This window comes from Halichoeres trimaculatus, unplaced genomic scaffold, assembly GCF_033239565.1.
Source record: "Halichoeres trimaculatus isolate MK-OKI-2021-1 unplaced genomic scaffold, fHalTri1.1 fHalTri1_scaffold_5, whole genome shotgun sequence".
Taxonomy (NCBI): Eukaryota; Metazoa; Chordata; class Actinopteri; order Labriformes; family Labridae; genus Halichoeres; species Halichoeres trimaculatus.
Window position 1 is genome coordinate 22,300,869 of NW_027437183.1, and position 15,123 is coordinate 22,315,991.

The window sequence follows — 15,123 nt, forward strand, 5'->3', positions numbered from 1 at the left end:
GTATTTGACAGACTTACAACACATTCTTTCTTATGAATACCTTATTGGTGAAACATGTAGACCACCTTTTTAAAGTGCCATCTCAAAGGGCACCAAAATATTTGCAAGCAGAAACTGCACAATCTGGTTTTCCTAATAGTAAACATTATTTTAGTTCAGTCACTCAAACAAAATCCTTTTGGTTTGTCGCCCTCCTCAAACATTTCACCTCAAACACATCCTTTTTGTTATGATTTTGAAAAATATTGCATCATTTATGTAACCTTTGATCTACAAAATGCATTATGTAACCCACATTTTCTTTTGTCTCTGCTAAAACGCACTGTCATTTAAACATGCAGTGATCAAACCAGACTCACAGATGTGTTAAAAATGATGTCTTTTGTAAGCACTACTCACTGGTTCTAAAAGCAAGCCATCTGTCACCAAACCCCAAAGACGGCAGGGGTTTCTCTGCTCAACAGGACAAAGGAGCCTGTTAACAGCCAGATGCTGTCAGCAGAATGGAGGAGTTGTCAAAAAAAAAAGAAAGAAAGAAAGAAACATCTGAGAGCTGCTGTCTCAGTCTGATGTGCCATATGGACTAAAACATGTCTCCAGAACTGAACAGCACTCTAAATAAAAAATGGTAATCACTACGTTGCTCTCTTGAAGAATATATTGCATACTTATCAGTGACAAAGTTTTTGATGAATCATGGTCAATGAAATTCAATTTAAATTATGTTGTTATAAAAAAATGTTTCATTTTAGCTAATCTTGATTTGATGGTGTTGTCTGAATTTCATTTAGTTGTGTACGTGTAATACATGGATATCTATCAAGAAGAAAATGTACGTTTCTATATTCTTTCATCACTCACAAGGCAGAGCCCTATACCAGCAGGGATGAGTTCTGGTCTTGACCAGGCCCTGTCAAGTGCCACATCTTTCTTTGTACAAAATATAAATGAAGACACATCAAGATAAAAACATGACTGTAAATAGAAAAAAAAATCTGAACACAAAGTAACAATCAAAAAATATAAAAAGTTTACTTCTCTATTTTCCTCTACTACCTGCTCACTTAATCAACACTGACTATGGCACAAACACTGATAATGTCACAGTTCCCAAGCTGGAACCAAAATGTTTTAGTTTGTGCTGTAAACCAACTTTTTTGGTTCCAGAAACCTTTTCTTCAGTCTGAACACACTGGTCGGTTCGAAATTACATTTGAGAAATTAAACCAGCATGGAGCTGTGCTGAAATGAAAGCCCTCTCAGAAGTGTCATCGTACTTTAACGAAACACCTGTGACAAGAGGTTTCCACTTGAATACCCCAGTGATACTCATGCTCATTTGTCCTCAGGCTTTGGTTTTAGGACTTGAGGCCCTGGACAGTAGGTGACTCAATAGCACAGCTTGTTGTGGGGTGGGTTCCATTACTGAGCGCTCTTCTTGAAGTGTGTTTTTTACACAGATAATTACATGCTGCTTCGAGATAAACCTTTATAATTAACAAGGCATATCACAAAAATCTTTAACAATGAGGATGGCAATAATCTGCGAATACATTATACTATGCTCTCTGCAGTCTTCTGATTTATCAGTAAAAATAAGAAAAAAGCAAAGGATTATATACAGCCAAATCACACGTTACTTTTTACAAAGTAAGTTTTGTATAATTTCAGTAAAAACTGAGAAAAATCCTAAACAAGCGTTAAAACGAATACAAGATTCAAGGAAGTATTTTTTTCAAGGGCTAAGCATAGACTGTATGTATATAAATATATATATATATATATATATATATATATATATATATATATATATATATATATATATATATATATATATATATATAAATATATATTTATATATATATATATATATATATATATATATATATATATATATATATATATATATATATATATATATATATATATATATATATATAAACAATCCATGGGGCTAAGGGGTGTCGAGCAAAGCGGAACCTTTGTTACGTTTTTTGTTTTGCAGCGGAGTAAAACAGCGTCGGACCGAAAGTGGGCGTAGTTGAAGCTTTTACCCTTGCTTGTAACGGCAAAAGTGTGAGAGTAAGTTTCTATTTTATTTGAGCCTTTTATCTTAATTTAGATAAAAGTAATTCAAATATCTAGTGATACAGTTAATGAGAAAGACTTAGAAGCAAGCGTGGCTTCTTGCGCACTGATCAACCCACCACAAAACGTTTTTCCTCGGTTGTAAACAATAAACGTTAAGCATGTTTATAGCTTCTGTAAATAGTTGCACCGAGATTGATCCTGAAAAGTCTGTCAGTCTTCGTCGTATGAGAAGGTGTGACCTTAAAAAGTCAGCATAAAACGTGAGCAGATATTTGTCAGCTGTTCTTCAAAGATAACGTTGACCCGCTGCTGATACGACTGCCAGTCACTCTGAGACTGACACACCCTCGTTAACTTACTTGTGTTTGTATGATTAAATGTTTTTAGGACATTCACTTACTATTCGTGCCGTGCAAAGCGGAGGAGCCATGCCTTTCCTCCATGGGTTTCGGCGGATCATTTATGAGTACCAGCCGCTGGTGGACACAGTGATGTGTGTGTTTGGACCGGAGAAAGACGGTGGTGACCACGAGGACAGGTAAAGTCATTCCCCATTTCAGGTTTTCTATTGTAGGTAATCTGTTTTTCTGTGACACGGGGTCAAGACGTATTCAGTTTTGCATTAAATAGTATTCTGACAACATGAACTGAGAAAATTAAAATGAATGACGTGTGGACAGAATAGGCGAAATTTGGTAAATGAGAATCCCTCCATTTCCCAGCGTCAGTCAAACGTAACTTGACGTGACGACATGACGTACTGCCTCACCTTTGAAACCCCCTTTATTAACGTTCAGGGAGCCCTTTAATTAAGACGGATTATTGGGGCCATTGTTCTTGTTGTCCGTATTAATTGTTTATCACTTGTTGTATTTGTTCATTTTTATTTTAAATCACTTTCACTAGATATAATTACTGAGGCTTTTCATTTGAGTCAGTTCAGTATTATCAAAGGTTTATCCCCACATTTTGCCTCATTTAGCAAAGAACAGACACAAGTGGAAACTTCCTATTCACTGGGGGAAACCTTAAGAGCAAGACTCGTGTCAAACAACTATTTGTCAAGACTGTTTGGCTTGGAAAGTGGGATACTAGAGATGCAGAAAGAAAGAAAAGGATAAAACGGATAGAACAATACCAACAACAAAAACATCAGCTTATAAAGACATCTTACCACCAAAGTAGTTAAGGTCTGGTACTATTTGTGAAACAACAAGGTAATACTCATCGAATCGTGGCAATGTTTACAACAGTTTGAATCAACAAGCTGATGTTAGCAGTTGCAATTTTGCTGACGTTAACAAAGTATGAGTATCGTCTAAGATCAGCATAAGCAATGCAAATTGATAATTGTAGGATGTAAATGAAAAGTTAGACCAGTTACAGCCTGGCATTTCCACAGTAGCAGGCTGTCTACAGCAACAAACAACAGGAACCTTCAGGACAAGGGAGGATTTCAAGTGGCTAATGTCGTAAAAAGGGCTCGAAGATTAAAATCAGAGCTGTTTTTTTTTTTTGTATAGATTTTCCATTGATTGAATAAAAAAACTAAAAACTGTGCTGCTTTTATGATACCATAAGTAATACCACAAAACTTAAATTGATCCGTGTAGAGGCACCAGTAATGCTACACCTTTGATGAAAAGATTTTCAAATAGAATCCACCTGTGTGTCCTTGCTTTGAGTTTCCTCCTCTCTCTTTGATCTTTGCTCCTTTCCCATGTGTATTGGGGAATTTGAAGATCACAGCAGAGGAGGAAGATTTCATCCGGTAAATCTTGGCAAACTATGACAAAAAGCACCTCATGGCTCCATTTGAGTTCTCTTTTACTGTCCGTGTCTTCACAGTTTAACTCACTCAAGCCATAACCTGTAAAACCTCTGCCAGTGACGACAGTGTTTGATAGGAGCCCTGGTGAAACGTCAAACTGTTTGAGTGACACGCTGCTTCTATCTCTTTCTATATCTAGAGGCCAAACCCCTGAGGAAGAGGCTGCTCTTTGTAGTTCTCTAGTGGAGCTTTTGGAGCGGGAATCCCAGTCAGAGGTGTTCCTGGAAGGCATCAGCTACGTGCTGTTTAAGGTGGCAGAACGGGGGCTGGTATACGCAGCAGAAATTCTTCTACGCTATGGGGCTGATCTGAACTTTGAAGGTGAGGGGTTAAACACAGAAAACCAGCCTGAGAAAAATGTGCCAATCAATGCCCTGTCTGTTGCACTCCTTTTGACTTATCATATCGCATCCTACATTATGCAGTTAGTCTGCTAGTCTGCATTGACAAAGGCTTGATTGTGATTCAGTTATATGCAAATTGAAGTGATCCATTTTAATTATTTGGAACAACTATTGCTCTATTTGCAAATTAAGTGCAGCTTATTTGCTGAAATATGTTTGACTTAATTTGAATACCCAAATTAATAGTTTTAATTCGTAATACTTCTCCTATCTAGACTTTTTCTGCAACAGTGGTTGCATGTTTTCAAGAAATGAGCCTCAAGAATCAATCACACTTTGAAGATGACGACAAATTTAAAACTTTGAACTTTCAAAAAGTTATTTCATTTGAACAGATTTTTTTTTTTGTGCTTACAAAAAATAGCCTTTTTGATCCCCCTTTCTTCCTTATGAGTGTCAGTGATGCTCTTGGAAACAGAAACAGAGTTTCCATCTTCACTGTTTACTGAAGGTACTGCATGTGTGATAGAGCAAGTGTTTGTGCACATACACTAAAGAGAATAAATCCCCTTTTTGAAAATTGCTCGGGAAAGTGCAGCAGGCCTTGCTGCGGTGATGAAACCTGCCGGTGCTCATCCAAACTCTGCTGTGGTGACCTCTTGTGCTTGTAAAAATGTTTCTCCCCAGAGACATAATTAGTGGATCCTGGCAGAGGCTGCTCCTTTATGAATGCCTTCTTCAAAAAATTAAACGTTGACAAATGCTCCCACGGAGCATAGAGAAATGTTCAAGTTCATTCTTCATTCTTTTCTTATTTCAATCTTTTGTCTTGATGTTATGAACAAAGTCGCTTGGTAAAGAATTTACACATAAAAACCATATTTAACACCCTGAAACATGGCTCTCTGTAGAGAAACAAACAGTTTACACTGTCTTGTTGAAAGAGAGTTGTTTGAGGACTTTTCTAGCTGTTTAAAATTAAATTAAGGTAAATGATTCTCTATGATAACATTTCGTAAGACTACTGACCATCAAAGGAAATTTGTTTTTCTTCATCTCTTTATTTGAACATTTTCTTCTCTTACATTTTCTTCTTTTTAACTCAAATTACACATGAAAATAAATAAATGTTGCCTTGAAAACAATTATGGTTTTAGATAAATACAAAATCAAATTAATCAATCTCCCCTTGTCATATACAACTCTTGTGACATTTACCACAAAAAAATGAAGCTCTTTTGAGTAAGTCCCCATTAAACTTTAAAAACAGGGAAAAAACACTGAACCAAACAATAGAGATAACAATAAAGATCCGCCATAGCAGTTTTACTTACCTTTCATCAGTCATCTGAGCTTTGATGAGACATTTGAGCTTGCTTGTCTTTCATATTTACCCTGTTGCAGGTAAACATTTTTTTTATGTTGGTGCAGCTGTACCACAGGTTATTGTCTCCCTGGGGAAAATAGTTGTAGCACACACGTACCAGTTTTTTGATGGGTTTATCTTAATACTTCCAAGTTGGAAATAAAATATCAAATGTTTTCATGTAACCCCCTACAATGTGTTTGTGTACCCCCAGAGGTACAGAAACCCCTGGTTGGGAAGTGCTGTGCTAAATAATGGAAGGGGGACACTGACAACTTTCTGCAGTGGGAAAAAAAATGTCTGGAACTAACAAAAAAAGGATGTCCTAAAATGCATAAATAATCAGATCTGTAGAAAATGAGGCTACCTATCTGCACCATAGACTGTTGATAGAGTGGACAGCGTGGCTCTGCCATTTACGATTGCTAAAATTCAATGGTGGTCAAAGCTGCTGCCATTGAGGAGCCAGAGCCTGCGCAGTGGAGGCTATGAGGGACTCTGAGAGAATCTGAGTGGAGCCAGGTGACAATTTCTTTTTCTTTCGAGGGTCTAATCTCTTTTTGGCTCTCCTTCCTGACTTATTTAACAATCCCCCCAAAAAACATACACAAGAACAGCAGCTGTCAATCATCGTTAAACTTGACTTTAAGTCTTGTGTTTAACCTCTCATAACTAATGAAAATGAAACTCTTCAGAAAAAAAAGAGGACTTGAACACAAGAAACCCAAATATTCAATCTTCAAACAGATGCAAGAAACATTTTGGCAAGGTATATTAATTTTTTAAAGTTTGACCACGGCTTATCTGGAATGACTGGGGAGATGGATTTTTTTTTTACCTATACTGCAGCCAATATGTTTGTTCTGTTATTTTTTTTTCCAATGATGGTGTTTGTCTCTTTTCTGCAGACCCGGTGTCTCGCTACAACCCTCTACATGTTGCAGTTCTGAGGAACAGGCCAAACATGGTGAAGCTGCTGGTCGGACACGGAGCTGACATTGAAAAGCGAGACATGGTGAGGCAGACTTTCAGTTCTGTCCTTTATGATCATTACCATGTTTTTTTAGCGTGGAAACTATGTAATATGTGTTCCTCTTAGATCCATGGGAGCAGTCCTTTGGATCTCGCCAGTGAGGAGTCAGAGAGGCTCCCTTGTCTGCTCACCCTGCTGGATCTGGGTGCTGATGTAAATGCAAGAGATAAACATGGTAAATATTTATTGCTGGATTATAAAGTTTTATGTTTTTTTCCCCATTTGTTCATTCTGAAAACTAAATGCTTGGGTCTTGCCTCATGCAGGAAAAACACCTTTGCTCCACGCCTTGGCTAGCAGCGATGGAGTCACCGTACACAATACAGGAAACATCCAGCTGCTACTAGAGAGAGGTGTGACTGAAAACACCCTTCATCTTTACTTTGCCTTGTTGCCTTTTTTTGATCATTCAAATTTCTTCCCAGACGGGATCAAGGTTAAACCACCGCAGTCTGAAACCTGCGTTGGTATGCATACCTGTTCACCTGTGTGTGTTAAAATCAAAGTCTCAGGGGTGCTCAGGCTAAAATATGAGGAAGTGAAGTGAAACTAATTCTTTGATCAGTTCATGGAGCGACAACATGACAAGGTTCAAACTACAGCCTGTTGAGGACTTCAGTGTCTGTTCCATGTTGCCACTCTGCTAGGTATTTAGTATTTGGTTGTAACATAATTAACTCTGGCTTTGCCCCTTGGAGTTACTTACATCCACTGTATCCTAAAAACAGAGTTACAGAGAGCATTAAAGGGGCTGTGAGGACCATCTGGAAAAGCTAATGTTAGTCTGAGATAAAAACTCTGTTTCCCATGAGCCCTTGCACCCATGGTCATGACGGTATGACTGTGCATTTGTTTTGAAGCAAATTAATGAAGAGCAGATCTCCTTTTTAACACCACTTTTCTTTGTTCAGGACAAGTTTTTACTGGATAAAAAGTGAAGTGGTAATGTTTTTATTAGCAGTTACATAGCACTGTTGTTTGAAACGTGACAACAAGCAAACTATGTAAACTCAGTTTGTACCATAGTTCTGTAGGCGGCTATTCTCTGCCTGGTGCTCTGAGACATGTCTGTTTACAATAAATGTTAGTGAATCCTGTTCATGTCCTGTCAGTCATATACCAAGCAGAGCTAACATAACCTCACTCTGCATTTTATTGATAGACTCTCAAGTCTAAACAGACCACTGCAGAATAAGTGCTGCATGGGGGTTGGAATGAACATTATCACTAACAACTTATCCTTTGTTTTAGCCTTTAGCCTGTGCTCTATCACTCCCGTTTAGCTTACTTCTTGTTTTAACTGTTTAGCTCCAGTGTCTGCCATTACTACAGAATAAATCCAAGAAATGGGTTTCTCTTCAAGAATAATAACAGATCTTGCCCCTCACTGCTTAACATTCTCAGTCAGTGTGGTGTCCTCATAGAAGTATGTGCAATATATCGATCCAGTCTTCAACAACCTAATCAGAAAGCTGAGAAACAACATGTAGAAATAACCTATTTTTGGTGCTGATAATCTCATTGTAAGATGTGGAGTACGATCAGGCATATATTTCAAGAAGTGAGACTTTTTTTGAGATAATTTAGAAAGTCTTCACATTAATATTACTTTAATAAAAAAAATCTGTTTTAGTTCAACCAAGATTTATATTTTATAAAAGAGAGACAAAAAGTTTCCAGTTTTATCACCACACCAAAACAAAAACTGCTTACTGTAGCAGCTACTTCTCACAGTAGACAAAAATCAGTAGTTTCTTACACACAAACATCTCTCCGTCAGTAAAATTAAGATACATTGTTAAGTATTTAAAAGAACTCGTTACTTTTTTAAATCTACAAGACTAATGAAAATGCTTTTTATCCTTTTAGATTGCTTGAAACTAACATCTCCCCCACCCCACCCTAAAAAAAAATGAAAAAGAAAAACAATTCTCATTACTTTCCTTCAATTTCAGTTAGTTGCAATAGTTATATTGCCCAGCTCCTTTGTTCTAATGGATATTTATTTATTCAAAAAGAGAAATCAAAAACATTTTCCTAAGTAAAGTTTGTTATAGGGAAAATTGTTTACATTTAAAATTCTCATTTGAGAAAAATTTGTTGGCCCCCATGTGTTAATTAAAAAAAAATGCTTACCACTAGGTGGCGCCTGTTACACTCAGCTGGTACCCCATGTTCAAAAGCCTTAGTGCCCACTGAAGAGACCAGGGGCTCAACTTCTCTTATGGAAGCATGGCTGTGTAGATTACATCATCTTTTTTTTCTTTTTTTTTTTTACTTCGTTGAGTTAATTACTAAAGTGCCTGTTTACAGTATTTGAGGTTTAGGATGGTTTTTTTAGTTCAAGTAAATAACAGATAATGCTCTGAAAAGAGTCTCAGTTTATAGGTTAATAGACTTCAGAGTCAGAGAGCCTGCATTACAAACCACAGTCATAGAGTGAAAAGACAGAAGCACTGACCAGCCACAGTGGATGGAATAGAAATTATGTTTGTATTGAGAAATGAAGAATTCAGTCTTTCAGAAACTAAGTTGTATTTAAATCTAAGAAACTGCTTTCCCTTTTTTAAGCTTAAGTAATTCCCTATTTTTGTAAACATTATTACTTTGATGGATTATCCTTTTTTGTGTAAAATCATGATCAAAGTTGCGGAAACTCATTGCTCATGTTTCATTTCACAGTTTAAAATTTTGATCATTTTCAGTCTGCCATGTTTTTAACTTGCTATTTTACCTGGTTTATAGATTTTTTTATGTTAATATGTTTAATATGGCAACTTTTTTACCATTTTATGCTGGCAAATGTACATTTTAACTGTTTATTCAAAGGCCCAAACAGGAACAAGAGTTGGAAACTAAAAATTGCTATGAACTCTTTGTACAGCACATCAAATTCATGCCCTGTTACAGAGCTATGTTAAATGCACTGTCCCGATCAAATAAATGAATTCTAATTCAAGAGATGCTTTGTTCCTGCAGGTGCTGATGTAAACGCTGCAACAGCAGAGGGTGAAACGGCGCAGTCCACGCTGGTGTTCCTGGTGAAGGAGGCTCTGGACGCCAGCGTGGAGGACGCTGCAGAGATCGGTAAGTTCTGCTTGAAAACCACACGACTGCTGCTGACACACCAGCTGGACCCCAGCTGCTGCCTGAGTGAGGACGACGAGCCCTCCCTGACACAGACCAGCCTGGAGCACTTTGACCTCTTTTTTCCTCTGGCCGTGCTCTTGATCCAGAGCGGAGCCCCTCTGGTTTGCTCTGTTCACGGCGACTCCTGGTGGTCCGGGTACAACCTCCTTATCCAGCGGCTCCACGTAGCCTTGCTGCAGTGCTCTGATCAAAGTCACGCCTCTGAGCTCCTGGAGCAGGCAGAGGTGTTGCTCGACTTAGCGAGGGTTGACACCCCGATGCTGCTTGTACCACCCACGCTTGAGTTCCCTTTGCCTGATCCAGAGCCTCATCCTCACACTCAGACTGTGAGAGACCTTCACGTGCGGACTGTAGAGCGGGATGCAAGCCCTCCTGCTCTGAGGTGTCTTTGCAGGGCGTTCATCAGGAGCCATCTACAGCCTTGGCCTTTGGACGACAGAGTGAAACTGTTGCCGTTACCAGACAGAATGAAAGACTTTCTCCTTCCTGAGAATACATATACCCTGCGGCCTGGCTGGGACTGCTTCAAGCCCCAGCAAAGCCAGCAGTGACGAAGCAACTTTTCATTCAAAAAGACTGAAAGGCCTCTGTGTAAATGTCTGTGAATTAACCTCCACCGAATAAACCAGTGAGGCCTTTGTCGAATGTGTTTCTTGTACTCTCTGTGCCAAACAGACGTGTGTCATGTTTACAGATAAGCCTTTAAGTCCTAAACTGTAATGATTAAGCTGCTGCTGCACAGTTGAACAAACCTCGCCTCGGCAAAGGAGGCTGCAATACAAACTGAACGCCCCCAGATGGCAGTGTTGCGCCTGTGTATTATGAAGGTGCTCAGATGTCAGGGTCAAAGATTTCGTTATTCACATTCACAGTGCAGCCCATTACAGCTGTTTCATTGCAGGAGAAAACATCTATATTTTATCTCCTCACCATCATGGTGTTGTATCGTGGCATTGATGTGTCTTCTCTCTGAACATGAAGTTTTACCATTAAAACGGAACTGTGTCTCAACATTTGTCCTGATTGCCCGTTGTTTCCCTGCTCATGACACTATTTCATGTGTGTCCACATCTTGCTGCGTGTGTTTGACCAGTTAGTGGCAGTGCAGCGCTGAAACACGCTCCTAAAAACTACCTGTTAAAGACGAACGCACAGTGCTTTAAATTTAAGAGAAAGCTAAAAGCAAGAAGCAGGGATTTAAAGCTGTAAGAGTGTGCCTGAAGATGTTTCACTTGTGCTGTGACATAATGTGTCTGCAGTGGCTGCTGGTGTGGAAAGTTTTCCCAAGCATTCTTAATGCTTATGTTTAAATTCAGATGAATTGAGGGCCTCCTCGCCTTTTATTTTTTAAAGCTCCTTCACACGCACGCACGCAACCCGTCCCTTACATCCAGTCTGCGGTGAAAAACGAGAGCGCCTGAGAGAAACGTACTGTGATAGTAACACCATAGTGTGTACATATGTGTTTGCGTCCATGCGTGTGTGACGGGCAAACTAAATAGGACATTGTGTTACACAACTAACCCCTTCCTGACATTGCTGGAGCTGGAGTGGCTCCAAGGCTTGCAAGCGCTCCAGCTCCTCTTGGTTATCTAGGTCACAGCCTCTGAGGAGAAGAGCCGGAGTAGCAGCAGCAGCAGCAGCAGCAGCCCTGCATGACACACGCTTCACTCTCCTGTCTGTCTGAATCTCTTGACAAAACCTCAACACTGGCCCTGGTCGAATAAGAGAAGGGGGGTGGGTGGGCGAGGAGGAGGAGGGAGGGCGGGCAGCGAGGGGGGAAAAGTTCCAGGCACGGCATAGGTGGAACGGTTGCAGAAGCACTCATGGAGGACACATGGAAATGGAAATGGCAACATTGGATTACATTTATACAATACACAATCTGCTGGAGTATAATCCACCCAACCAACAATCCCAACACTGGGAGAGTGCGAGAGAAAAACAGGCTTCCTCCATAAGAGTCCAATCCCTGCTCGCAGAAGGCGATAGAATAGAGATAGTGGGGGGAGGGCTCAGCCAGTACACTCTCCATCCAGCCTTTATTGGAAAACTGTGCGAGTGAAGCTCGGTACTGAAATTAGTTATTGATCTATTCTCTCCCTGAAGCCCATGGGTCTTTCCCACCACACCTGCTCATTCTCTCACAGCCTTTTCTTTCACCACAACACACTGTTTCTCTCTCAGCCAGTGCTTCAAGCTTCTGCTTGTTTTGTCGTTCTTTTATTTTTTCACATTGTCTCCTCATAGTTTACCAAGATGAGACTGTAATTATTTAATTACCAGAAAGCAGAGTTAGATCCTTAGAGTCATTATCTGCAGGGGTTTTGAATAGAAACAGATCAGAAATGGGCACTTTTACATGATACATACATACGATTCTGCGCTGGGCCTTGAGCTTCATGTAAAAAAAAAAAAAAAAAAACGTTACATAACATGTTTTGTATGTTGCTCCCCTCACTTGAAATTCCATCTTTTAAGAAGTTATTTCTTTGGAAACACTTTTTTAATGCCTATTCTTTCTTGTCTTAACCAGTCCCTGACACAGTCTTTTCAGTTTGGACCCTCTTCAGCACTGCAGTATAATCTCACACTTGAAAAGGACAAAACACAACACAAGGACATCCAACAGCATATAGTTCGGTAGATGTTTGAAGGATAAACCAATGGAAACTCCAAATTAAAGTGACCCAAAGTGAAACACAGTTTACTAATATGAAGTTGTAGAGGGTTCTTGGGAGTCTGAAAATGCAGCTTTCTTCATATTCAACCTGAGCATAAAACCTGAAGGGTAAATGAAGCACATTCATAGCAAAACAGCTTTATGTGACATGGAGGTTAATGAGATAATATATATATTTTATTTGTTTATCGTTCGATTGTTTTCTTCAGCTTGTTTGCTTAGGTCGTGGTCTGGCCAGAGCTTTGAGTAGTTATTTCTTTCAATACTCTGATGTGCATGTTGTTTTTCTCTATTTGTCCTTTACCTAAACAGCCCCCTGACTTATCCTCTCTGTATGGACCATCAGCACAGAGCATTGTCCATGTTTGGAAGGATTAACCCACAGAAATTCTAATATTGCGTGGCAGTGATGTTCTAATAAATGGTAAAAGGCTCTTATGAGGATAAGGTTAAACCACTGCACTGTACATACAGTGCCCAAGCATTGAGAGGACCGAACTGTTCAAAAACTGAGTTGCCTTGTTTGCCTCGGTTTTTGAGTCATACAGGAAAAGTATAACCTGAATGAGTGAGAATTTACATTGACCTGCCAGAGCAATAAATCTGAAGATTAAATCCATAAAAATTATTTCCATGTTGTGGTTCTTTTTCTTAATAGTCTTGACCACCCCCAACTCTGTCATCATCTTCAACAATGCAGATTTGATAAAACCAAAACTTTTATTGACATCAGAGAAACTCTTCTTATGCCTTCCTGTCTTTTAAGCAAGTTAGTACATCTCTTGACACTAACTAAAAGCCAGATTGACTGGACACAGAACCGTGTCCATGGAGCCAGCCAGGGGGGGTGTGGGCCCCTTTTGAAATCAGATCGGCCACCCCAAGTGTCACCCCAAAATCCTGATATCCTGATATTTGAATTATTGCAGGCTGGGCTCATGTTGCAACTGACTATCTGGAGCTTGTTAGAGCAAGATGCTTGATGCCTTCTTTGCATTTGAATATAGGGTCTCTTATTTATTTATTTACTTGTTAATTTGATGTGAACAGATGCATTAAACATTGCTTCGTAAAATATACAAAGCAGATCTTTTTGAATTTGCAACCGCTGGCCCTGGTTAGGCTTCATTGATTTACACAGAAGTTAAAAAGTGGTAAGTTGAAGCTACTACAACCATGAAATAATACAATATGAATACATTAATTAATAATGCTTAAAAAAAGAGGAAAGCTGGAAACTCAACAAACGTGAAGACCAGCATGATTTCAGGTCACACCTATTCAGCTATTTCTTTACATGTGTGCTAAAAACTTCAGGATCTGCCAATGTTAAAGCTTCAGGTGGTATTGCATTGTATAGTTGTATGCCTCTCACTGAGAACTTTGGTAGTTTGGAATTAAAAGTTGAAAAATTCTTCCCCTTATGTATCAGGTGGCTTAGCACAGATCAAACAATTTTTTTCTTTCTGAAATTCTGTGTCTTGACACTAACGTTCAGCTCAACAATTGATCTGTTTTGCAAAAAAGCACACATAACCAGGCTAACCGCGGTGTGGCACACGGCAAAGCTGGTGTGTCCTTCAACACCATCTTCCCTGAAAGGCCTTTGTTGTTGTCTTTCTGCACTCCACTGGTTTTCATGCAGTTCAATTGAAATCCAGGAACTGAAAGTTCCTGGAACTTCTGGTCGAAAAGCATTGATGTAAATCTGTTTTCAATACACAAGTCAAACACAGGGTGACTTGAATTAAGTCCAGTGAGTTATTTTGACTTGAAATTATACATGCCCTCAGTAAGAATACATATTTTGAGTATTTTTGAAGGACAATCCCATAGAGATGTAATAATGGTGCATTTCAACTTGAATGAACTCCATTATAAGAGCTCTCCAGAATGAGAGTAACAGGGCTCTCATGAAGAATAAAAACAAGCCTCTTCATTTTACACATTATGTGATTCAACAAACAACCTTGAGAATAAATGCTCTTCTGATTACACATTGTCAACAGGAGAGGGGGGTTGCATTTTTGTATGTTTCTTCATCCTCCATTCTTGATGGTCCAGTCCACAAACTCACCATTTTTTTCTGTATGGACCATCTTTAGCACTACAGGCTGAGTAATGTGGAAGATTGAGTCATGCAGTCTTTGGAAATGGCAATGTACAAAACAAGGCCATTTAAAAACACGTACTTCAGTAGATGTTTATTATCCCTTAGACGTGTGAAAACAAAGTGAACACAAAAAGGAAGGACTCATTCCCTTGGAGTAGCTAAAGGAAGCGGAAAACAGCTGTAAAAGTAGGTTTAGGATGACAGTATTAGCTTAAGTCTGCCAGTTACTTTAAAAATATGCTGTTTTTTGTTCTGCGTGTTTGCGCCATCTTCAGCACTGCTGACATGCTAACTTGAAAGCTATCATCATGTCACATTTTCAAAGAACAAAATACTGCATTGACCTTTTGCATGTGACGTCACAGTGGTTGCATGCTCTTGCCTTGGCAGAAATAGGAGACATAGTAAATACTGGATTCAGGTGCTAAATGAATAATCTCATCCATAAAATTCCACCAGGTAAACTTTAATCTATACTTTCAACAATTATTATCTCCTGGAGTGTACTGATG

The 15,123-nt window shown here is 39.1% G+C and overlaps 1 protein-coding gene across 2 annotated transcripts; it reads left to right on the forward strand.

Moving 5' to 3' along the window:
• Positions 1 to 1,973: 1,973 nt before the first annotated feature.
• asb6 (ankyrin repeat and SOCS box containing 6) lies at positions 1,974 to 10,814 on the forward strand. Of its 2 annotated transcripts, none has more exons than XM_074670410.1 (7): positions 1,974 to 2,082; positions 2,479 to 2,629; positions 4,062 to 4,243; positions 6,541 to 6,647; positions 6,732 to 6,840; positions 6,932 to 7,018; positions 9,645 to 10,814. In XM_074670410.1, the coding sequence occupies exons 2-7, from the start codon at positions 2,520 to 2,522 to the stop codon at positions 10,364 to 10,366; spliced, it is 1,317 nt and encodes a 438-aa protein (XP_074526511.1). In that variant the 5' UTR covers positions 1,974 to 2,082; positions 2,479 to 2,519; the 3' UTR covers positions 10,367 to 10,814. The 2 variants fall into 2 exon arrangements, with proteins under 2 accessions (XP_074526511.1, XP_074526512.1); XM_074670411.1 differs by lacking the exon at positions 1,974 to 2,082 and adding an exon at positions 2,094 to 2,351.
• Positions 10,815 to 15,123: the final 4,309 nt, after the last annotated feature.

Bases quoted from the DNA above. Each gene is read 5' to 3' on its own strand.
- asb6 (XM_074670410.1), top strand. From the start codon at position 2,520: ATGCCTTTCCTCCATGGGTTTCGGCGGATCATTTATGAGTACCAGCCG. The intron at 6,841-6,931 runs GTAAATATTTAT...TGCCTCATGCAG, and splicing joins AAATGCAAGAGATAAACATG to GAAAAACACCTTTGCTCCAC. The intron at 7,019-9,644 runs GTGTGACTGAAA...TTGTTCCTGCAG, and splicing joins CCAGCTGCTACTAGAGAGAG to GTGCTGATGTAAACGCTGCA.